At 45.3% G+C, this 23,932-nt stretch overlaps 1 protein-coding gene across 1 annotated transcript in view; it reads left to right on the forward strand.

Annotated features, from left to right (window-relative positions):
• The window catches only part of ADCY5 (adenylate cyclase 5), a 1,747,191-nt gene that overhangs the window by 1,338,150 nt on the left and 385,109 nt on the right, over positions 1–23,932 (forward strand). The window contains exon 9 of the mRNA XM_069616675.1: positions 4,828–4,850. Within this exon, the coding sequence (XP_069472776.1) occupies positions 4,828–4,850 (23 nt within the window). The remainder of the gene's footprint in view (positions 1–4,827; positions 4,851–23,932) is intronic.

The following is a 23,932-nucleotide window of genomic DNA, read 5'->3' on the forward strand; positions in this document are numbered from 1 at the left end:
CACAGCTCATAAAAGACGCTGCCCGCTACCTCTCCCCATTTATCACAAAGCTTATCAATGCCTCCTTCTCCACTGGGTCCATCCCAACCAACCTAAAACAATCCTGGGTATTACCTCTACTAAAAAAACCTACTCTTGACCCAGCTACCCCCACTAATTACAGACCCCTAACAACGCTACCATTCCTCTTGAAAATCCTGGACAAGGTCGCCTATGTTCAAATACAGAAGCACTTGGAAGAACACCACCTGTTAGGAGCCAGACAATCAGGCTTCCGACCCCAACATGGGACTGAGACAGCTCTCATCGACCTTAAAACACAAATCGATCTGCTTAAAGACAATGGCCAAGTAGCACTACTCCTCCTCCTCGACCTCTCTGCAGCATTTGACCTGGTTGACCACTCGGTCCTCTGCACTCACCTACACACGTCCGCCCACTTCTCCCCCGAGGCCATTACATGGATTAGATCTTTCCTCGATGGTAGAACCATGAGGGTTTTTTCGCCTACAGATGCTGCAGACCCCATACCCATCACCTGTGGTGTACCCCAGGGCTCCTGTGTGTCCCCCACACTGTATAACATATTTAGCAAGCCCCTTTTCGATGATCTGGATCATCTCGGTATCACCTACACTAACTATGAAGATGATACCCAGATCCTCCTTCCGCTTTCTGGAGATCATGGAAAGGATTTGGCCTTGGTGAATAGGGTTTACATCATCATCCAGGCATGGATGGCCACTCACGGTCTATGCCTGAATGATGATAAAACTGAACTCATCACCTTGGGTACCACTGCCAGCCTAAAGAAATTAAGCCCAGCTTACTCATCCTTCATAATTGATGGCAATACGATCAGAGTGGGACACGAAGTCAAAACATTGGGCTTCTACCTGGACCCCAATTTCACCTTTAACAGACAGGTGAACTCACTAGCCTCCTCCACGGGCTTACATGTGCAAATTGATCTGTACAGCCAAACCTTTTCTATCCGACACCAGTTGCCTGACCCTGGCCAGAGCCCTCATACTATCCTGTTTAGACTACTGTAACACCCTTTATCTTGGGTCCTCCAAAGCCACTACTAGCAAGTTACAAACCCTCCAGAACAATGCACTCAGAGCGGCCATGGGCAACTCAAGAAGAGACCACATTACTGCACACAGCCAGCAGAACTGGACCCCTATCATAGACAAAATCTCCCTAAAAACTGCCTCACTCACCCACAAGTCCCTCAATAACGCGGCCCCCATCTACCCGATCAACAAATTTCACAGACTGACATCCTTGAGACCGACAAGGACAGCATATAGAGACTGCCTCTCCGTCCCTAACTACAAACGCTCTACCATAGGATGTAACAGCTTCCCAGTGAAAGCGGCTAAACTGTGGAACTCCCTACCACCCACCCTCAGAATGGACTTACCCTACCAAAACCTCTGTTCCAAGATGATGTCTTGGCTGAAGACAGCCGTGGTCTAAACATACTGAGCCAGGCCCGACTCCCCCTCTTGTCACTTGGACATACTGGACACAGAACTGTTAACTGTATATATGTATATATTCCGGCTTACTTGCATTATTATTGTGTTTATGCCTTGTATATATTTTATTGTCTGCAACTAAGCTTTGCATATTCCTGTATCTGTTGCGCCCTGTTACCCTAGGGTATTCCGGCGCATTACAAATAATAAACAAACAAACAAACAACAGAAACGGACCGATATGGAGGTCAACTCAAGTGTCAGCAACAGCCACGTGCTGAGCTTAGTTGAAACGCAGGGAAGGCCTCAGCCCGAGGTTTCTCCCAGCGCACGCGCAGTAAGGTCTCAGACCCCCACCAATGGCAATAAAGAAGCCCATTAACGCATGCCCGTTGTGATTTTCACAATGATATGAAACTCTTAGCAGTGGAAAGAGAAATGGAAAATAGAACATGAACAAGGTTTTGTTGAGGTCAAAAGGCAACAAGACTCGGTTATCAAAAACGCTCAGATGAACGCTGGATATTCCAAGTGCAAGGTTGCCAAACCTATTCCTGCTGGTCATGCAGACGCAGGCGCCCTCTGTGCTGGGCGCCCTCTGTGCTGGCCGTGTGGCATCGGACACAAAAAAAGAAAAACACAGCTGCACTCTTTAAAGTCAGCTCGTTGTGTTTTCTTGGAGTGCTGCACACAGTTGCAAGCCGTTTTCTTGTAAGCAGAGCGAGATCAAAGAGTTGTCTGCCTCTCCCCTCCCTTTCATCGGGATCAAGGAGTGATGGTAACACAGGTGCAGGCACCATCGGGTGTGACGTGCCCAGTGGGAGGCAATTCTCTGAGGAACTTAAGCAAACTTCACTTTCTATAAACTAAAGAGGAGGCCTAGTGATACAAGTACAGCGTTTCGAAGCCATGATTAATGGCAGTAGGTGCTAAACAAATATCAAATAACATAGCATGTGTGTGATCACAATAGAATACACTGAATGATATTGGATGCACGCTTCTGGATCATTAACTCTTCCATGGCCAGCGACCACAATCCATTAGAACTGAAGCAACTAACTGAAAAAGCCTTTAGGTCCTCCAGGTCCTTCCCACCACCAAATGCCGGTTGCTTGGTAGAATCATCTCCACGTAAAACCCCTTTCCGCCTCGCGTGGAATGGACGGCCCGGTGGCCTGGGTGGTGGCCTGGGTGGGTAGGCCTGGGATGCTTCCACAAAGGGCTCCCACAGAATGGCTGGGACTGGGAGTAAAGCTGCAGGAGTGTTGGGAGGCCACCTCTGCAAGAAATAGGGAGGTGTCACAGCCAGTCCAGACACACAGTGAGACTGACTCAGTTATTGAGCCATGGATGAGTGGTATGTGTGTGCTTTAGTCAGTGTATTTTGTGCTAAACCGTACAGGGCCAGGATGCCCTGTCCCTTCGACATTTTGCACATATGTTGGTGTAAGGAGGCCCTTTGAGGGACTGAATACCAGTTAAATGTGTCTTTTTTTAGGGTCTAGCTTATGCATTCATGTGTTTTGTAGAGGTCTGTGTGTCGCCTTGCAGCTATTTCAGAGTTTGTGTCCTACTTGTGGATAGTGTCAAGGTGGAGGTTTCAGCAGTGTTTAAAATAGCTGGCTGGCTTTTCTTCACTCGGGCTGACACGACATGGCAGCCCGGGCCTTTCAGCTCCCTGTTCTTTACCCGGTCTGCTCGGCGAGGCCGCACAAGACTTCGGCTTCACAGCTACGCACGCAGGGGCAGAGCGGCCTTCTATTCTTCACCTCCCGGCCCTTCCGGACAAACGCAGCCCAGGAGGACTTTCAGGAAGGGCATGCCTCGCCAGCCAAGAGGCAAGCCCGGCCAAGAGGCGAGCCCGGCCAAGAGGCGAGCCGACTGAGGCAAGGACGGGCGGCCTGGTTTGGGGCGCGGCATGAAGGGATATTTAAATATTAATTTATTTGTTATTACATGCTTAATATTGGAGACCAATCCATAAGCTGGGGGCCGGGATTCAAACCTGTGTTGGTTGCTCTGCGTGGTCTTGCATGCAAGACATGTGAAGTTATTATTACTCTTCACTTACATTTTTTATCCGGAAACTCTCTCATAATGACTCCTATTGGGTTCGGAGGTGGCACCGTGCATAGGCATTCAGCGCCTATAAAATAAATCCCTGCCCCCACACTCCAGTGTAGTCTCCCTTTGCCCATCACCGGTCTTCATCATTTCACTATGTCTAACATTGACTGGCATTTTAACTAAAAGCGCTGTCTGTTTCCATGTCATGGGCTTTACACGTGAAGCCATGGCATGGTAACAAAGTGTCCCTTTGCAGGACAGTGTGTCTTGTTTCCCTTGCTAGCTCTCAGACTGCGTCACTCACCAAGACCATCTGATCTGATTCTTGAATCCCATTGGGCAAAAACACATCAGCTCTGCCTGTAGTGGGAAACAGAGGCCATACCCACCCGGTAGAAGCACGTGGGACATCAGGCCGCACAACACAAACCCTTGACCTCTTTTTAGTGCTTAATCCAAACCATCTCAGAATGCCAAGTGTTTCCCATTCGTTAGCGACCTGCAGCAATGTTTATAACTACGAATCCCATGATCCCACACCATTGGCAATGCTGGCTAGGGCTGATGGGATTTGCAGACCAAAACACACAAAGGGCCAAAGGTTGCAGAACCCTGCATTCAGCTAGAAGCTAAACACTAAAAAGTGAGTCTTGATCCGAGCCTGAACTCTCCTGCACCTCTTTGAAGATGCCGAGCGTGAATAAAAAGAAAAAAGAAAGCCAAGACACAGCTACTTCCGGGTTACCATGTCTGCCGCTAAGGAGGCGGCTAGAACAAAGAGATTGCGTTGCACAGCATCACATCTTCGAATAAGCAGCATTTTTACTTGTTATATCTATTTATTCCTCTTGAAATTGAAAAGACAAACCCAGTAACTTTCACAATAAATAGATACTGTTTTTTTCCCAACGGCAAACCTGGCAGTTGTCGATACATTACACTGCTATTGAATGAAGATCAAGTGAATGTCGATGTTTAGCTGGCAGCGCGCATGGGCACTAGTGTGTCATTTCATGTCCATATGCAAGTCCTCAGGCCATGGGGGTGGGGGGTGGTGGTAGAGGGGGTTGTCGATCGCTGCCTCTTCAATTGAGCCATGGCGTATGTATGTCTCATGTGTCAAACCAAGACGACTTTTTAGGTTAAGTATGAATGCCTTCTCATACATATACACTGGCAATTAACTATATGAAGCACCTCGTGCATTTAGGAAATTTAATTCATTTTCAGACAATGTATTCATTCCACTTTTTGTTTCTGTTCTTTATAGGGTTTTGAAGATCCGAAGGACAAGTAAGTAGCACTTTTTCTAGGATGTGATGATTTGTTTAAAAATGAAAGATGTTCTTTTACTCTGCCGACCTTTTAACCTTAGGATCTAGGAGAATGTCAAATTTGGAAGCTGAGCGTGGTATGTACTGCATTTATAATGCTAATTCGAATTGGTTATTTATAAAATACCCAGAGGTTTCTAAGCGCAGACCCGGGGATCGAACCTGTGGTGCTATAGCGAGCGCATTGCCCCTGAGCTATTGTCCCGAGACTATAAAAAAACTATTGAAGGGGCATCACTTTACTTACTTTGTGTAGCTAAGGGAAGAGATTCCATGGGTCAGGGCTGTGCTTGCATCCTCTTTAATAGACATATAATAATACCATATCCTAACATGGCGTTCTACTCTGACCCCTTACACGTTTCTAATGCCGTTGGCTGAAACGTATATTTTCAATGTATGTAAAAGTAAGAGCCTGTTGGCGGGGCTGTTCAATTTGAAAAACATACATATCTTGAAAACATTTTTGTAAAACAAAATCACAAACGTCATTTTAAAAATGTGACTGCCAGCTCCTTCATTGTCCCACATTGTCTGGAAAAATATGATCCCATTGCCAATTAGTATGTGGCTGCACAAATATTGCCAGGTAACTCATGCCCTTGGAGAAGGGATCGGGATATCATTGGGGCTACTCTACAATATTATGTTGTATGCATGGACACATAGTAAAGGGATTTAATCGAGCACATGTTTGGCGTATGGTTTCAAGTTTCACGTGTCTCAAGGAGGGCTACAATCTGGCCTGGTACACCCAACCACCTGGCTGCTCTTCGTATAGCCCGTGAAATTAATTGGTGGCCTTGCCCAGCTCCCATTGGTCAGATTTTAACTTTCACTTGGGCTCTTCAGGCTTCCGGGCTCGTAACTGGTGCTCTTACCCACTGCTGTCAGTGTTACTACTAAGTAAAGGGCTATCAGGTCTGTCACTAATGTACTCCTCTTCACTTAAGGATTGGAGCTTACCGGTTCCCCCTTCCTCCTCACCTGATGTCGTAGAGGAATAATCCAACTTCTGTCGTCGAGATCTCCATGTATCTGGTTTCTTTTTTTTGGGTATATAGGGTTTGCCTCGAAAGGAAGCCACCGTGATTTCAGTACTGAAAATCCCCGGTGGCTCCTCTCTGCAACAGCCGAGAAGTTGCAGGGGAAAAAGCCAGTGGCCGAAAAAAAAAACAAGATCTTGCAGGAGTGAATATGTCGGCTTGGTCTTTATATAGCTCTTGAATGCTTGGAAGGGTATAAGTAAGATGAGCACAGGTTGCTCTACGATGAGAGCCAGAAGTAATAGCAGGAGGGAACTAGGGAAATCAGATAGCTGGGTAGAAAAAAATGGGAGGACCGGTAATACAAAGGATACGGGAACTCACAAGAAAAACCACACAAACAAAGTAAAGAGGAAACAGAGTAAGAGGAGAACGTAATGAACAAAAAATGGAAGGCACTGGAGAAATAAGAGAAAAGAGGAACTCGATCGGAGTACCACACGAAGAGTGCCAAGGTAAGTAGAGGAGAGGGTGGATCACCGCCAAGGGAAATGATTCGGAGCGCTGGCAACGAGGGAATCCAAGAAGTTGCAACACGCCGATCTGCCGAGTGAAGTGTAGTAGATACACTCGGCGGTGGCCATGTTGGAAGAGACTAGACCGCAACTCAACGTTGTAAGAACAACGTGATGGAACAGTCTAATGGCGGCCGTACTTCCACCTATCCCACACCCGCCAGTTTCCCCGGTTCATGACAGTATGTCCCCCTCAAAGGCGGCGTCCTCCTGGTTTACCAGGTTCCCAGGTATCCTCTGAGGTGGGGTAACCTTTCCAGTGAACCAAATATTCCAAGCGACCCCAGTGATACCGAGAATCACGGATCAGAGAGACTTCATACTCCTCAGAGTTTGAGCTGGGAGAAACACACAGTTTGGGAGCAGACTGTCTTCGGGTGCCGGGCACAAAAGGACGTAGAAGGGAGGAATGAAAAACTGGATGAACCCGTTTTAGTGTCATTGGCAACTTAAGCCGATAGGCAACAGGATTGATCTTTGAAAGTATCTCAAATGGCCCTATGTAACAGGGAGACAGCTTTGAAGGGCGAACCCAGCGAGCTAAGAACTTGGTAGAAAGCATGACCTTAGTACCCTTTTCCCATTCAGGCACCGGTCTGCAATGTTTATCCACCTGCTCTTTATAGCGTTTGTTAGCCTCTTGAAGACACTGTCTGGCTGTGCTATGTGCCTCTTTGATCTGGTCTAGGGTCTCCTCTATAGATGGTATGTTTGATTCCTCCAAAAATGTTGGCACAATGGATTGGGGGTGGATACCATAGGTACAATAGAATGGACTTATCCCTATTGCAGTATGGACTGAGTTGTTGTATGAAAACTCTGCTGTGGGGAGTAAAGATACCCAGTTGTCTTTGTTGTTGGTTTATGAAGCATCTGAGATATTGTTCCAATGTTCCGTTTAGCCTCTCGGTCTGGCTGTTGGTCTGGGGATGGAAACCGGAAGAAAGAGCTCTTTCTATCCCTAGTCTTTTGCACAAGACTGATCAGAACTTGGAGGTGTATGGACTACCACGGTCCGAGACTATCTTTTGAGAGAGACCATGAAGCCTAAATATGTCTTTCAAAAAGACGTCTGCCATAACAGATGCGGAAGGTACCCCGGCCAGAGGAGTAAAATGCACCAGTTTGGAAAAGGAGTCCACTGTAACCATGATACAAGTGTTACCCTTTGATACAGGTAAGTCTACTATAAAGTCTGTTGAGATGCATTTCCAGGGTCCGAGTGGAACAGGTTCCTGTTTAAGCAATCCCAATGGCTTCTGAGTGAGATGTTTGCTCTGCATACAAACTAGACAGGTTTGTACATATTCTTGTGTATCTGCCTTCATGTTGGGCCAAAAAAACAACCTTTGAAGTAATTCCAAGGTTCCTCTTATGCTGCGATGGCCAGCAATCTTTGTGCCATGACACCATTTAAGTACTTTTTGTTTGAGTTCACCGGAATGAATCACCAACTTCCCTCGGATAAAGTACAGTCCATCCTTCTTCACTACTGGTGGTCTCATAATGGCAGTGGTAGGCTTTTCTAGAGGAATGGATGCTTCTTTAACCTGTTGTAGAAAAGACGATACTGACGACACAATCTTGGTATGAGGAAACATCAGTTCTTTTTTATGCGTAAAATCCTTGTCTGTATACTCCCTTCTGGACAAGGCATCTGCGATCAGGTTTTGGGAACCAGGTATGTATGTTATGGTGAAATGGAATTGAGCAAAGAAATGTGCCCATCTAGCTTGACGGGTATTGTAACATTCATGTTGTCTGAGGATTTTAAGGTATTTGTGGTCGGTTCTGATCTGAAACGGAAACAGACTTCCTTGGAGTAGATGTCTCCATTCAAGACAAGCCAATTTCATAGCCAAAGGTTCTCGGAATAATTCCTTTGGCTAGGGCTCAAAGTCTTAGAGTAGTAGGCTATGGGGTGTTCTAGTCCTTGGTTAGACTGTAGAAGAACGGCCCCCAATGCTGCTGCTGAAGCATCAGTTTCCAATATAAAAGATTGACTCTGGTCGGGCTGTCTTAGAACTGGAGCTGTACAGAAGCTTTGTTTTAGGATATTAAAGCTATCGTCGGCCTCCTTTGACCAGTTGAACCGAACAGAGGACTTCTTTAGTAGAGAGGTAATCGGAAGTGTGAGTTTGGAGAATTCAGGGATGAATTTCCGATAAAAGTTTGCCAATCCCAGAAATCGTTGGCTATCTTTGACTGAGGAAGGGGGTGGCCAGGCCAAAATCGCTTCAACTTTCTTTGGGTCCATGGTAATTCCTTTGTCTGAAAGGATAAACCCCAAGTAGGATATAGAGGATTGTTCAAATGCACATTTTTCCGGTTTAACCAGGAGTTTATGTGACTGAAGCCTGCGTAGTACTTCTTTTACATGCTGTTTATGCGCCTCTGGATCGTGGGAATAGACGAGTATGTCGTCCAAATAGACCATCGTGGTTTGACCCAACAGATCAGAGAACAAACGATACATGAATCTTTGAAATATGGATGGAGCGTTGACTAGCCCGAACGGCATAACCTGATATTCAAACAGACTGAATGGAGTGCGGAAAGCTGTCTTCCATTCATCACCTACTCTAATACGGAGCAGGTGATAAGCGTTGTGTAGGTCCAATTTTGTGAATATTACAGAGCCTTGACGCTTCTAGTACCTCAGATATGATAGGCATGGGGTAACGATCCTTGATGGTTAACTTGTTTAGCCCTCGGTAGTCAATACACGGCCTCAACTCCTTGGTGTCTCATTTAGGAATGAAGAACAATGATGCCCCTGCAGGAGATCGGGAGGGTCTTATTAATTCGTTTGCAAGATTTTCATCCAGATAGTGCCTAAGTACCTCTTTTTCGGATACAGAAAGGGGGTACATCCTACCAAAAGGAACCAAGGCATGGGGGACTAAGTCGATTCTGCAGTCCTCCGGTCTGTGAGGAGGAAGTTTGACGGGTAGTTGTTCCTGGAAGACTTCAGAAAACTCGGTCAGATAACCGGGAATGCAATGAATAGAGTTTGTATCTGTTGCGCATATGGTCTTCACAGTTTCAAACATGGGTTGGGGTAGACATTTCTCTTTACAGTATGTAGAATGGAAACTCAAGAGGTTGTTAGTCCAGTCTATCGTAGGGTTGTGTTTTCTGAGCCAACCTATACCCAGGATAACCGGAAAATGGGCTGCGCGGATGATATTGAACCTCATCTTTTCTGAATGTTGTCTTATGAAGACTTGCACCTCTTCTGTAGTATGAGTGATTAGGCCGGAACACAATGGAGTACCGTCCACACCTTCCACTTTTTGGTCTTCAGTCTTTGCGATTCTTTGTAGACCCACCTTGTCTGCCCATATGGTGTCCACGAAGCTACCAGCTGCACCGCAGTCTAGTAGTGCTCGAGTCTCGACCTCTCTCCCTCTGAAATGAAACTTGACTGCAACCACCATGAGGCGCGAATCATCAGAAGATGTGGCTGAAGTGACCGAAAGGGTGGTATAATGTCGCCCCTCGATAGTCCGTCTTGTTAACTATCGAGGGCGTTTGTTTTTCCGGTCTCCTAGGGGGTACGTCTGGGCAGTCCCTCAATAGGTGGGCAGAAGAACCACAATACTTACAAAGGCTTCCATCTCTTCTTCTCTTTCTCTCTTCCGGAGTCAAGGGAGCCCGTGTTGTACCTATTTGCATAGGTTCGTCTCTGGAAGAACGTGTGGCAAGTGAGGAAGGCAATGTTTGCTTCTGGGAAGGGGGCCGGACTGCGATACTTTTTCTTTTCGTTCTTTCGCTCTGTTAGCCTGAAATCGATCCTTAATACCGCGGTGACAAGATCTGTGAATGTCTCTGGGCGAGGAATCCTAGCAAGCTCGTCTTTAAGTTCTTCCTTCAGCCCACGGCGGAATACGGTGTATTGGGCCTGTTCTTGCCAGCCTGCCTAGGCAGCTAATTTCTTGAAGTGAGATATGTAGGTAAGTAAATCCGTACTTCCTTGACGTACGTCAAGCAGGTCTTCACTGGCACATGGGCACATTCTGTCCTGAGAAAAGTCTGCTTCAAGAGATCTTTGAAGGCTGTCAAGTCTTGTGGTACTGGATCGGATTGAGATACCAACGGAGTAGCCCATGCCAAGGCATTACCCGTCATATGGGTGATCATAAAACCTACTTTGGTATGATCTGTAGAAAAGGCGTTCTTCCTGAAAGCGAAGTGGATGTTAAACGCATCCAAGAATTCCTTCACCTTCCTTTCAGAACCATCAAATTTACCCGAGACCAGACGTAAAGGGGGAAGATCTGTGGACTGCTGTTCTTGAGCGGCCACTCTCTGCTGCAGTGCTGCATTGTCCGTCTTAAGCGCTGAACCTCGAGATTGAGGGTTTGAACCGTACCACTAGTTCTTTTAACTGCTGCGGGGTGGCCATAACTTCTGTTTGGCGTTGCAACCTATCAGGTCTGTCACTAATGTCTTCCTCTTCACTTAAGGATTGGAGTTTACCGGTTCCCCCTTCCTCCTCACCTGATGTCGTAGAGGAATAATCCAACTTCTGTCGTCGAGATCTCCGTGTATCTGGTTTCTTTTTTTTGAGCAGATAGGGTCTGCCTCGAAAGGAAGCCACTGTGATTTCAGTACTGAAAATACCTGGTGGCTCCTCTCCGAAACAGCCGAGAAGTTGCAGGGGAAAAAGCCAATGGCTGAAAAAAAAAACAAGATCTTGCAGGAGTGAATATGTCGGCTGGTCTTTGTATAGCTCTTGAATGCTTGGAAGGGTATAAGTAAGATGAGCACAGGTTGCTCTACGATGAGAGCCAGAAGTAACAGCAGGAGGGAACTAGGGAAATCAGATAGCTGGGTAGAAAAAAATGGGAGGACTGGTAATACAAAGGATACAGAAACTCACAAGAAAAACCACACAAACAAAGTAAAGAGGAAACAGAGTAAGAGGAGAACGTAACAAACAAAAAATGAAAGGCACTGGAGAAATAAGAGAAAAGAGGAACTCGACCAGAGTACCACACGAAGTGTGCCAAGGTAAGTAGAGGAGAGGGCGGATCATCGCCAAGGGAAATGATCCGGAGCACTGGCAACGAGGGAATCCAAGAATTTGCAACGCGCCGATCTGTCGAGTGAAGTGGAGTAAATACACTCGGCGGCGGCCATGTTGGAATAGACTAGACCGCAACTCAACGTTGTAAGAACAACGTGATGGAATAGTTTAATGGCGGCCGTACTTCCACCTATTCCACACCCGCCAGTTTCCCCGGTTCATGACAAGGGCTGCTGCAGCTGTCTCATAGTTTCAAACGTGCATAGAAGCGTTTCATGGATTCTGACAACCCAATAACTTTTTTTACAAGGTGTTTCCAGCTTGTTGGCTGGACCGAGGGATTTTTGCATGCAATCAAGGGGAAGCATGTTCCCATGCCTTAATGTGTCATTGAGATACAATATCAATGTCCAGTCCCGTCAACGCAGCAACATTTATGAGCATTAGCAAAGAGCCTCACTATGGGGTGGACCATATTGTGGAATGTGGCAAAACGTCACCCGAGGGACCTGCTCAGGACAGAGAGAGTCATGCACTAACGGAAAACAAAACGTTGGAAAATTCCAGCAACCCATCCTCTTCTGACATGTCAAGGTCCATAGCAAGGAATACATCTCAGTGTTTGGGCTCCTTTATAGACCGGTAACTTAATAGAAACGCCAGTGCAATATCACCTGAAGGGCTTATGGATGGCGGATACATATTACATGGCAACGATTGTCAGTTTCCATGGAAATCACTGGAGTAGGGCCATTACTGCTTTGTTCAATTGCAAGGAGCTCATACTTGTGTACCATTGTGTCAGAATCCTTCTTGAGGGAAAACTTAATAACAATTGCAGTAGGTTTCTAGGAAATAGGTCAGCACCATAGAGCAATATCCTGTCACTGTTTAAGGTGCATTGACCGCAGGTCTGCGGGTGTGGGATGGGCCTGGGACTCATGAGAAAGTCCTGACCATCTGACATTCTCCCCTGCTCCGGATTGACAGCATCATGAACAGTGTAATCATCTCCCTACCATGTACTTAAATCAGAAGCTAATAACCTTTTCCAGAACTCTTTTTTTTTAACACAACAGCTATTAATTTACAACATATGTTTGTTTCTTTGCTTTTCTTTGAATATGTTCGAAGGTAATGTTCTCCTAGTCTAATGTGAAGAGAGAAAGGGTTTCGCGCTGTTAGGATAATTTTAAAATCAAACAGAATCCAAGGGTTGATATCTTTTAATGGACTAACTGCAAATATTAAACTGAGATGGTAGATGCATTGGCTTTCGAAGTTCCAGAGACAACTTCATCAGATGGTAAAGACCCTCTGATGATGTTTTCTCTGGGACTTCGAAAGCTAACGCATCTACCATTTCGGCATAATGTTTTGAGTGAGTCCAATAAAAGGTATCAAAATCCGGATTGTGTTTGCTCCAACTGTAATAAATTCTGTTTCTATTTGATTTTCTAAAGCATGCATACACCGGAAGCGGTTTCTTAGTGCAACTATTTCATCATTGAAATTGCATTTTTTTGTTAAATAAAATGTTGTGGAAACTTTAAGTACAATTGTAGTGTGTATATGTAGATATTCATTTAAACATATTAATATGTACTGCATGGAGATAAACGTCTTACTATGTATAAGGCAGTCTTATCTATTTGAACATTTGAGTCTTCAACATGAATCTATGCATAAAATGTTATCCTGCTGCAATAGCTTAAAAGTAGTAAGCAACGCATTACTTTAAAACTAGACCAGCATTATACACCGCAAGCCTTCATTTTCGGCATAAACCAAATCAGAAATGTTATGTTATCAGTCGTTTCTTAAGCACAGTAAATGCACGTGGGCTTCACTGTGTTACTTTTTTGATAAGAACACATATGCAGCCCTGCAAACCGGTTTACCTTGGAAAGAGGAGTCTACTCCGGCGATTTCTAAAGCATGTTGGACCTTGATTGCGTTTAGGCTTTGTGTGAGTTTGTCTTCACCTAATTGCGGCCAGTGCATAAAAGCTTCTGCCTCCTGAGCTTGCCTTTTTTTTACATTTCTTGGGCTGAAGCAGACAATTTTATTGGGAGCGTACATTACAACTAGGCATATAAATTCGCGCTTTCCTCCCTGATGAAAATTGTGCTGCCTTTTTAGGCTTTTGTAACCATACATAGTTACATGGACATTATATGTTGCACCACTTAAAACTCTGCTTTGTGCCTGCTTCAGGAGTCAATTCATAGTGTATGGGAGCCATAGCATCTGAAACATGGGCTATGAGGAGAGTCCTTAGTATGAACTGTTAGCATAAACTATGTGAGTCATCACTAAAGCTTATGTAGCCTGGGGAGTTGGGGCCAGTCCTCTGTAATAACACAGGAGGAAATGCACTGTACTGACATACACGCCAGCAGGGGCGCCGAGTACAGGGGTGCTCCGGGGCCCACCCCCGCCCGTCCCCCACGGCAAAAATAATTGAAGATGAGGATTCTGGCACTGGCGTCCTGGTAAATTCTGCGTTCCATAGATGCAGCGAATAGAGAAAAATCATTGCAAGTTGCTTGCAGGCCTGTGTTCATGGATGGCAAGCAAAGCGTTTTCCAGGACATTGGATTGGTTACCTGTGGCCTCATTCTCGGCGCAACTTTTGTTCAATGTTAATGTTTCCTCCCCTCACTTAGATGGTGCAGGCTTGCACATGGAATGCAGCCGCTGTTTCCACGCACGCAATGGAATGGAACAGCGTTCCTGCTCTTTCGGCAGACTCAAAAATGCCTTCCTTCCATTTTAGTGATTGAGTGACAGGTGGGGAAGCCCTCATTTACAGTCTGTGGTTGTGCATGTGTAGCAGGGGGAGGGGCCTAGTTACTTAGCTTGCAACTAACTAGACCCATGTCAGAGGGCTTTGATCCATTCAGTTCTGTTTTCTTTGTCAGTATTCTGGGACTTGCAGTTTTTCTTATACAACTCTAAATGTAGCCTGTGGCCCAAATGTGGCCTACCTTGGAAGCGCTACACAAGGGCTACACACGTCCTAAGGGACACTTAGATTTAAAGACACAGACAACAGGGTTTTTAGATAAAATACTTGATTTAATGTTTGTGTAGTGTTTATTTATGTTATGTTGGCTACATGGACGATGGGGCTGGACGGAATGATAGATGGGAAATAAAAGACAGAATTTCCCCTGCCCAAGAATGGGCAGGGCAAGGGAGAAGACATTCGAAATAAAAAAGAGCAAGGAAGGACAGTTGGAAAAAAAAGAGAGAGAGGCAGCTGAAGAAAGAGCTCTCTGGGGGGCCATGGCCAGCATTGCGCCCTCCCCCTGGGCCCTGCAGCACATTGCTATCCGGGCTGGTTGTGGAGGGGTCACCCAGCATACTTACCGTAGGTCTGGCTATTAGCCACGCCAATGTACTCACAGTTATGTTGCTTGTAGAGGTGTCAGTTACTCGCAGCTGTTGGTTGCAGCCATGTGAGATGATAGAAAGGAAGTCCCACAAGGTATTCAGAGGCCGGACAAAGCCAGAACTCTGTGTACCCAGTGGGCAGCACCCCAGGGAAACCCTCACGGGGAATAAAACCCAAATCCGCTGGAAGTGGTTGCAGTATCGAAGAATGGTGATTTCCAAATTGCCGGTCCGGTAAGGGATCTTAAAAGGATAATAAAGAGCGCTCTTTGTAAAGGATCCTAGGATGTAAGAAGGCTGAAGGTGCATAACATGTAGCTAAATAGACTCTACCACCGGGCACTCCAATGGACTCTCCAGCACAAAACAAGAGGGACCTTCTATCAATAATGTCAGCAGTCACAATTGCCTTGAACCCATTCACCAAACTATACGAAGGTATCAATGAAAACTTGAAAGACCACACCTCGATCCAAGCATCAAAATTAACTTTCCTTGAAGGCTACATCACAGCCCTAGATGGTAAATTTAAAGCCTTAAAGTTGGACGTGGAACAAGGGCGCAAAGAAGCCACGCCCACCCTTTCAACAATCTCGACGGTGGTCGCAATAGGAGCTTCAAACCCGTCTGTGCAATCTCAACCCTCTTCTCCCAGCGACGCCGTTCAACAACCAGTGGGTCCTGGTACTTGAATATCAGTAAACCACGAGGTCATTGATATCACGGATGACCCCCTGCAAGCTTCTTTAATCCCAAAATCAATTGTGAGGGTAGAAGACAGTTCATACCCCCTGTTCATAGCAGCGAGACCTGAAAAGCCCGAACAATGAGGTGTAACCAAAATTCAAAAAGCAAAACTAGTAAAGTTTCCAACCTTATGCTCAGTTAAAAGAAAAGTGAAAGCTGGAAATCCAGTCCAAAGTCCGGTCTCCTCCCCAGCTAAGCAAAAGGGAAGCAATGCTTCTCCTCGAACAACAGGAGACTTTCAGGCAGAAGGGGACTTGATGAATATCTCTCAACATCTTGAAGACACCCAAGATTTATTGTCGGCCAAGGGTGGGGAAAAAGCGCCAGGTACCCAATTCACCGGTCCCGCCGGTTGATTCCGGCAATCGGGCTGAGCCAGTAACCATTGAAGACTCGTTCGAAGAGGACTTGGGGCACAAATTCATCACCCTGGAAGAGCGCAGGAAAAATCTTCATCGTCTGCGAACCAGTACCTCTCGCAGCCCTCCCAGTTCTCGAGTGGTGTTGTTTGCGCCTTTAAGAACCTGCGACTCGCCACCCCGTAAAAGGTCGTCCCCCAGCGCCCAGTTCGTCCATCAACCGTCCGGAGGGCGAAAGCCTGATCGCTCCTTAAAGAATCGAGGGGGTCCATCCTCAGAGGCAAAGTCAACTGACAAAAGAGGGTTGCACCCGTTGCCCCACTTCACTTCGAGAACAGAGCAATATCGTAAAGAAAAACATCCTTCGAGTGAGTCCCCCATCAAGCTGGAACAACACACAGACAATGAAGATGACATAATTCTGAACAGAAGAGGCATCCTCATCCTATTCAGCTTGATCCCAGCTTTACGTGGAATAAAATTCTCAGACTTAAAGATAATGGACCCATACCACTCAAACGACAGAGCCAAAGCCTATATCTATGCAGTCTCAAAGAGCACCAAAATGGAAATCGCTCGAGCAAATGATGACTTGGCTGCTCTAGGATACATTGTGCAAAATCAAAGCCATAAATCTTACCGTCAGGAGACGGGCTACTCGGAGAAGAAATTGGGTTGCAAGGACAAAATTCCAGAAAAAGAGAAGGGGGTCGAACATAGAAGAAACACTGAATTTCGCCGAACAGTGGACAAATCAAACTTGAAGCTTCAAGCGACCCCCAGTGCCAGACTCCAGGAAAAACCTAGGTGGCCCAAGCTGACAAAAACCTTTGAATGTAAGACAGCAAAGTCTCCGAGGACTAATCTCGAAATGCCCAACTCGGGCTCGACTGTGCACACTGTGTATAGTATAAGGGAAACCCCTCCAGCAATTAAAGAGAGTGCCTGCCCGAACCTAAAACCAAGAGACAAACTACAGGGATTGTGGGCTTGGCTTCCCAAGGCACTGTCACAAATGAAAAAATAACAACGCGCAGGTCGGCTTGCTGGGTCCTCAGACCGTCTGAAGGTCGACCACTACCCATCATCTCTACACCTCTGTTCATGGAACACGTGTGGTCATCTCCACCTTACAACGATGGGCAATGCAAACTTAGCTTCATTCGATATTATCTGCCTTCAAGAGACCAGGTTGCGACAAATTCCTGCCATGGATGGCTACGACATCATCTTGGACCCAGCCAACAAAGGGTTACTGGGCCGTCTGACATCGGGCCTTCCCATGGCCTGCCGGCAGGGAATCGGTTTGAAATTTAAGACCACATTACAAACAAACATTTCAATCCTGGCAGTATTACTCAACTGGGTCGAAAAACCTCATTCCAGATCATCGCAAATAGCGATTGTCAACACCTACTCGAACCCAGCAGCCATAAACCAACAGACCTACTTATCCATGATGGAAAACCTGGTGGATGAAATTCAAGCTTCGCACCAGGTCCTTTCAATTATAATTTGTGGGGACTTGAACGCCCAATGCCTCGACGAACCTGCAAAGCCGGACACAACCTCAAACAAGTCAGCAGCTGCAAAAAGAGGGTGCCTTTGGTCCTCTCTAATGTCCTCAAAAAAATTGGATAATTTGAACTCAGTCTTCCCAAACGACCATCGACTTTCAACTTGGGAACAAGGATCGCTCCATGCCACCATTGACTACATCTACGTATCCCGACCCCTTCTGGAAAAGGTAAAAGATTTTGAAGTCTGCAAGACAACAGCCAGCGATCACAACCAGCTCACGATGTCCCTGGTTAACCACTTGGAAGAGCCTGCACCATATGCCATGGAGGTGGAATGTAACTCTCGTGGAAACTGTTTGAACTTGACAGCACAAGCTTTACAGCCCTGCTGGCATAATACGCTGGCGATGGGAGTGCCGACGGTAACAAATCCTTGGATTATGTACCTCTACTGGTCCAACACATGGTGAAATCAAAACAGTCAGCCTCCGCATTTATTCCACCTAGACACACCTTTGACGCCACATTGGTGGCAAAAAGACGTGAACTCCGCAGACTGAAGAGGCAGTTGGGAAACCGACCGCAAAACAAAGAACAACTGAAGTCGGCAATATCAATCTACAAAATCTGGGTGAAAGGTCATTGACACCAACTTTACCAACAGGAAGCGGAAACCATGCTAAAAGCCATATGTGGAAACAAAGTTAAAGAGTTTTGGTCCCTGTTAAAATCTTCGGTGCCCTCACACAATAATTCGACTATCAACACCATGGCTGAGCAAAAATGGATAACCCATTTTACCTCTGTCTTTCAAGCCCCCGATCCAAATGTCCAATCCGGAATGACACCTCTGGAGGCAGGATGGCTAAAACTGGACGACCAACTAGAAATCAGAGACCACATAAAAAAACTGAAGACTTCTAGAGCAGCGGGCCCGGATGGAATTTCCAACATAGATCTGAAAGCAAACCAAGTAGAATGGGCTACACTGATCACGTCTATCTTTAAATAATGCTCGGAATAGAAATCTTTGACGCCCTCATGGACAAAATCCATCATTGTCCCTATCTACAAAAAGACGGACATTACTGACCCACTAAACTATCGTCCCATAGCCCTCTTAGACTGCATTGGTAAAGTCTTTGGAAGTCTGCTTCTGAAACGATTCCAATCCTAGGCAGAGTCGGCCCTGTGCAACGATAAGTTCCAAACGGACTTAAAAAAAAACATGGGCATGGCAGCAAACATTTTAACCATCAGCACCCTGAAAAGCAAGGTTTGGGAGGGAAAATCTCGGATTTTCATCACTTTCCTCGACCTCTCCCAGGCTTCGACCTAGTCGACAGGTCTCGCCTGTGGCAAAAACTGGAGGGGTGTTGTTGCCCCAGGAGATTCTGCAGCCAATCAAAGCCATACACTCGGACACCACCCTTAGGGTCCGTTTGGCACAAAGAGGCACTCTATCAGACGAAATCCAGACTGGGCGGGGGGTAAAACAAGGATGCCCACTAGCTCCAGCGCTGTTCCTTGCATACATCGGTGACTACGGGGCCTCAGAAGATCTGGCGCGCACCTTCCCACTGTCAGTCGCGTCCGTCAAAATAAGCCATCTGTTATATGTAGACGATCTCATCTTACTGGATCAGACTCAGATTGGCCTCCAGAGACAGTTATCCAATCTACTTACTTAGACAGCAGAAAACATCTTAAAAATAAACAAAGAGAAAACAAAAATCATGATATTGGAAGACAGCCAGAAGAAGAAGAAAAGCACAGACAAATGTAAATGGTGCCTTGAGAAAAACGTGATCGAGAGGGTCACAGATTACAAATACTTGGGCGTTTCGATAGACAGTTCAAGACACGAGCCTTCCATGCAGAATGCCCTCCAAATCAAAATCAAGAAGCTGGCCTCCCAAGGAAAGGCAATTGACTTAAAATTTGGAAAATTCTCATGCATTCCCGTGATAGAATTCTACAGGAAAAAAGTCGTCCCCTCTAACACCTACATAGCCGATGCCATGCCAATGATTCCAGCCAAAACTTGGCAAAAACTAGAAAGCACATTTTGGAAGGCGGTTCTTACTCTCCCAAAATCTACATCCATTGCTGCAATCCGTCGTGAGCTGAGCCTAGTGTCATTAACGGCAACTGTAAACATCAATGCCCTCAGGCTATTCAGAAAATGTATCGTGGACGACAGCGATCAAATCTACGGATTGCTAAACAAAGAACTTCAATCTGGTAAGGTGAAATTGTTAACACCTTGGAAAGAAAAAACAGGGCCTTACTTGAGTCAGTTACGTGCTCGGAAGCTGACCTCAGCACAAACCCGTCTAGAGTCTATAAGAAACTGAAAGACTTAGACTGGATACAAACACAAGAGTCAGTACCCCATAACAAACTTCTTCTTCACCTGCCCCCATCGTTCTGTAAACTCAATGAGCCAATGAAGTACCTCCAAAAATTCCCAAGCAGGGGGGCGCGAAATTCTCTTCTAAGGCTAAGGCTGAATTTGCTTGAGACCAACGAAATCCGCAACATTAGAGGCCTATCAGACTCAAGTACGTGCTGCTTGTGCAAATCCAAGACCAAATCAATCGGACATCTACTCTTGTCATGCTCGAAAACTTCAGACTTGAGATCAGCCTATCTAAACCATCTCATCGTGGACGATCGTGGGTGGGACGAAGAAACATGGCGGCCAAGACTGATCGGAGGAGACCGAACTACCTGGCTTTTAGCAACCACAAAAATATTAGAACACACCATGATTATGCTAACAGGTTGAGGGTCCCACCCTGTGTAGTTACTGTGATTTTCAACGTTCAACTTCTTTTGTAAAGTTCTCTTTTGAACATACACAAATAAAACAAAAAAAACAAAAAATAGACTTTGTGATAGGAATCTAGTGAAGGTATGCAGAATGGGGCAAAGTGGGAGAAGGTAAGTAGACTTGGAAGCAGGGCAGGGTGGAGATTGCCGAAGCGGAAGGTATCTTGAAGGGCCGAGATTAGTTAAGTCAGAGAAAAGGTGCAGCAGGTTAAGTAAAAGATAAAAGAAAAAGGCAAAGGTAAAGCAAGGTAATAAAGGAAGTATGAAAGAAACTGCTGTGTGACGCGGAGAGAGAGCTGCCTCGCAACCACGTCTCACAGCAAGAGAAGAGACAATAATGGAGCAAGAATAGAACAGAAAAAGTGTAGGGCAAGATAAGAGTGGAGCAGAAAAGTAGCGTTGCGTCAGAGCAGAGCAGGTGATTAGGTGAAGTAATGGAGTGAAAGCAGACGAAAGGGAATCTTCATCGGGTGGCTGCAATGATGCTAGTATCTGTGGAAAGGGGAACAAATGTTGCAGCACACACACGTCTTGCTTAGGAGTTTTTAATCGGGAAACGTCTTTACTTCTCGTTTCCCTTGAATTGGGAACTTTTTTTGGTTGTGTTTGAATTGTTGATGTCTTACTGAACTATGGCACCACACACATCTTGCTTAGTAGTTTTTAATTGGGAAATGTCTTTACTTCTCGTTTCCCTTGAATTGGGAACTTCTTTTTGGTGGTGGTGGTATTCCACCTTGCAGCTGTACCTTCTGTTTAGCAAGCATTTCATTCTCCCATCCTAGTTGTGTTGCTCTGCCTTTTGAGGGAAGGCTACTACAACCTGGATGAGTATAGAGGGGTGGAGTAGGGCCAGTGATGGCTTAATGGAATGCAACTTGAAGGCTTATTAAATCTCCTTCTTACTTGACTTCAGTATATGCAGTACATGCTAGCCAATGTTTCCACTGTTCTGCGCTGCGCGTGCCCCCACCCCCCCGCACACCGTTGCACCAAGTTGGCGACTACATGCAAATGTTCGGTCATATAACTGCCAGTGATGTCACTTCCTGTATTTGGGCCCCCTGATAAATTCATAAATCGGCTCCCCTGCACGCCAGTGCTGTGGAATGAGGTCTTCACAGGGAACTACCTCCATGTTGCCTCAGCATGGATAGCCCGGGTGCTGCTCAAGAGTCATGGCATTGACGAGAAGGCAGAACGGGAACAAGGACATGGGGATTCAGTGGGGCAGCTGTTGGGACAGAAACCACCGCCACATACACACAGACAAAGGGATGGAAACGTGTGATTACCAAATTCACACTGGCGTATGGATGCCAGCATCAAGGGCAGCCAATGTGATCCTGAAAGCGTAATCGCAATGAAGCATCACCCGAGCGTTGCGATGGAATGCTGGAATTCTTCTGAGCAGTCTCGGAAAGGAAATTCCATTTTGGAGACTATACAATTTCGGGGTTCTAGTGCGAGTTTGACTACAATATGAATGTCTAGATGTCCTGCCCATTTCATTGGCAGTGGGCAAGGCCCACGGATCAGAAATTCTGAAGCTAGCTGGTAATTGGAGCACCAGCTACCATGGTTTCAATTATTTTTGCATTAAGTTTCAGTTTGTTGTTCACCATCAAAACCTTGTTTTATTTTGTGAACACTAATACAACATCTTAAAATATGGGGATAATGGCTATTTACACACAATAAACGCGCCCTTGGGTAGACCATATTAGGTTCAAGAAAAGATATATATCCCTATGTATGGAGATGCTCAGTTAAACAGATGCTTCTGATCTCATCAAGGTAAAAATTGACTTCCCTCTTAATTTAATTTATTTTTTTATACCCAACAAGGTGCTTATTCAGTCAACTAATCATTCCCTGAACATGATCTGAAACTGGTCGAAGTGGGCGTGAGCAGCTGGGAACAGTACTTAAAAAAAAAAAAGTTGTACTGTTCCCATACTTTTACTCTAAAAAGAAACCGTTCCAGAATGGTTTAGCTTTAAAATAAGTGTAGGAAGAAGTTGAAATTTGCACTGAACATTCCCTTAAACAGAAGGTGTGTTTGTTTGGGGGTTTGGATTGCTCGTGGTCGGGGGGTTTGGGGAGGGAGGGAGGGAGGGAGGGTAGGGAGGGAGGGAGGGGGGAGGTGAGGAGAGAGGAGGGAGAGAGAGAGAGAGAGAGAGAGAGAGAGAGAGAGAGAGAGAGAGAGAGAGAGAGAGAGAGAGAGAGAGAGAGAGAGAGAGAGAGAGAGAGAGAGAGAGAGAGAGAGAGAGAGAGAGAGAGAGAGAGAGAGAGAGAGAGAGAGAGAGAGAGAGAGAGAGAGAGAGAGAGAGAGAGAGAGAGAGAGAGAGAGAGAGAGAGAGAGAGAGAGAGAGAGAGAGAGAGAGAGAGAGAGAGAGAGAGAGGTGTTGTGTGTGTGGCGCATACCAACAGGGAACACAGTTCCACTACTTCTATACACTTCGACAACTGGTTTAACATTTCGGACATTATTGACATTTTTAAAAAATAATGTATTTATTGTACTCGTTAATAAAATATCAACTTTTACAATCCATCACAAATAACATCACAGACAAATACATACAAATTATTCAAAAACTCAATGATGTTATACCTTGGTTACAAAATCTGATTCAAAATAGCCTCAAAACAATTAAAGCTGTGCAAGATATTTCAAGACAAAAATAGTAAGGTTCGTACAATTAACACTCAAAATTGCCATAGATTTTCTACATCGATTTAGTCCATACTATGCACAAAATCTTTGAAGTGCAGCGTGCCTAGTGCAATTAGCATGGGACATATTACCAGATGTTTCATCTTTTCAATTACATTATCATTCCCACAGAACTGACAATAGAACATATCTTTCAATACCAAGTTTTGAATGGTTACAATTTCTCTTGTTGATAGTAAATTAAACCTAAATCCCATAATGTTTCCCCCCATTTGTTTGTTGGGAAATGTGAGGGGTCAGAAATGTGAGGCGGACAACTTGGTAGAGGTTTTTCATAAGATGCCCTTTTATTAACTGAAAAGGGTTTGACCAACTCCTCACTTTCCCTATCCTGATGGGGATTTCCCTGCTTATCACAATAGACTAAAGCAAACACTCTAACAGAATCAATCTGACCCTCACACTTATACATACAACAAACTTAAGAAGGTAATAGATGGCAATTCAAATATAACAGAAACAACAGTCCTGCTGAATATAAACCTGATAACTGTTCCTCCTTGTGACCTGGGTGAGATCCCCTTGCTCAGATTCAAACAGGGTTTTCAATCAACTGTTAAGAATAGGAAAGTTCCATCTTGCAACAAAGTGCAAATGATATGTTCTTCTTGCTCCAGTAAGTCTCTCACTTGGACTTTGACTAACCGTTCAACATATTCAGCAAGTCTTTATCTCACCACTCAACACATCTTTTTCTTAGAAAACAAGAATACATCTACAGCTCATCTGTATTAACAAAAATGCTTTTGTCAGGATGATTCCACAGCAGTTCACAAAATATTTGTAGTGGTCTTGCAACTTCTTCTTCTTCGTCTTCAGTCTTTAACCACAACACAGTACTTTAATGA

The sequence above is a fragment of the Ambystoma mexicanum genome, chromosome 9 (assembly GCF_040938575.1).
Source record: "Ambystoma mexicanum isolate Mex_15411 chromosome 9, UKY_AmexF1_1, whole genome shotgun sequence".
NCBI classification, from domain to species: domain Eukaryota; kingdom Metazoa; phylum Chordata; class Amphibia; order Caudata; family Ambystomatidae; genus Ambystoma; species Ambystoma mexicanum.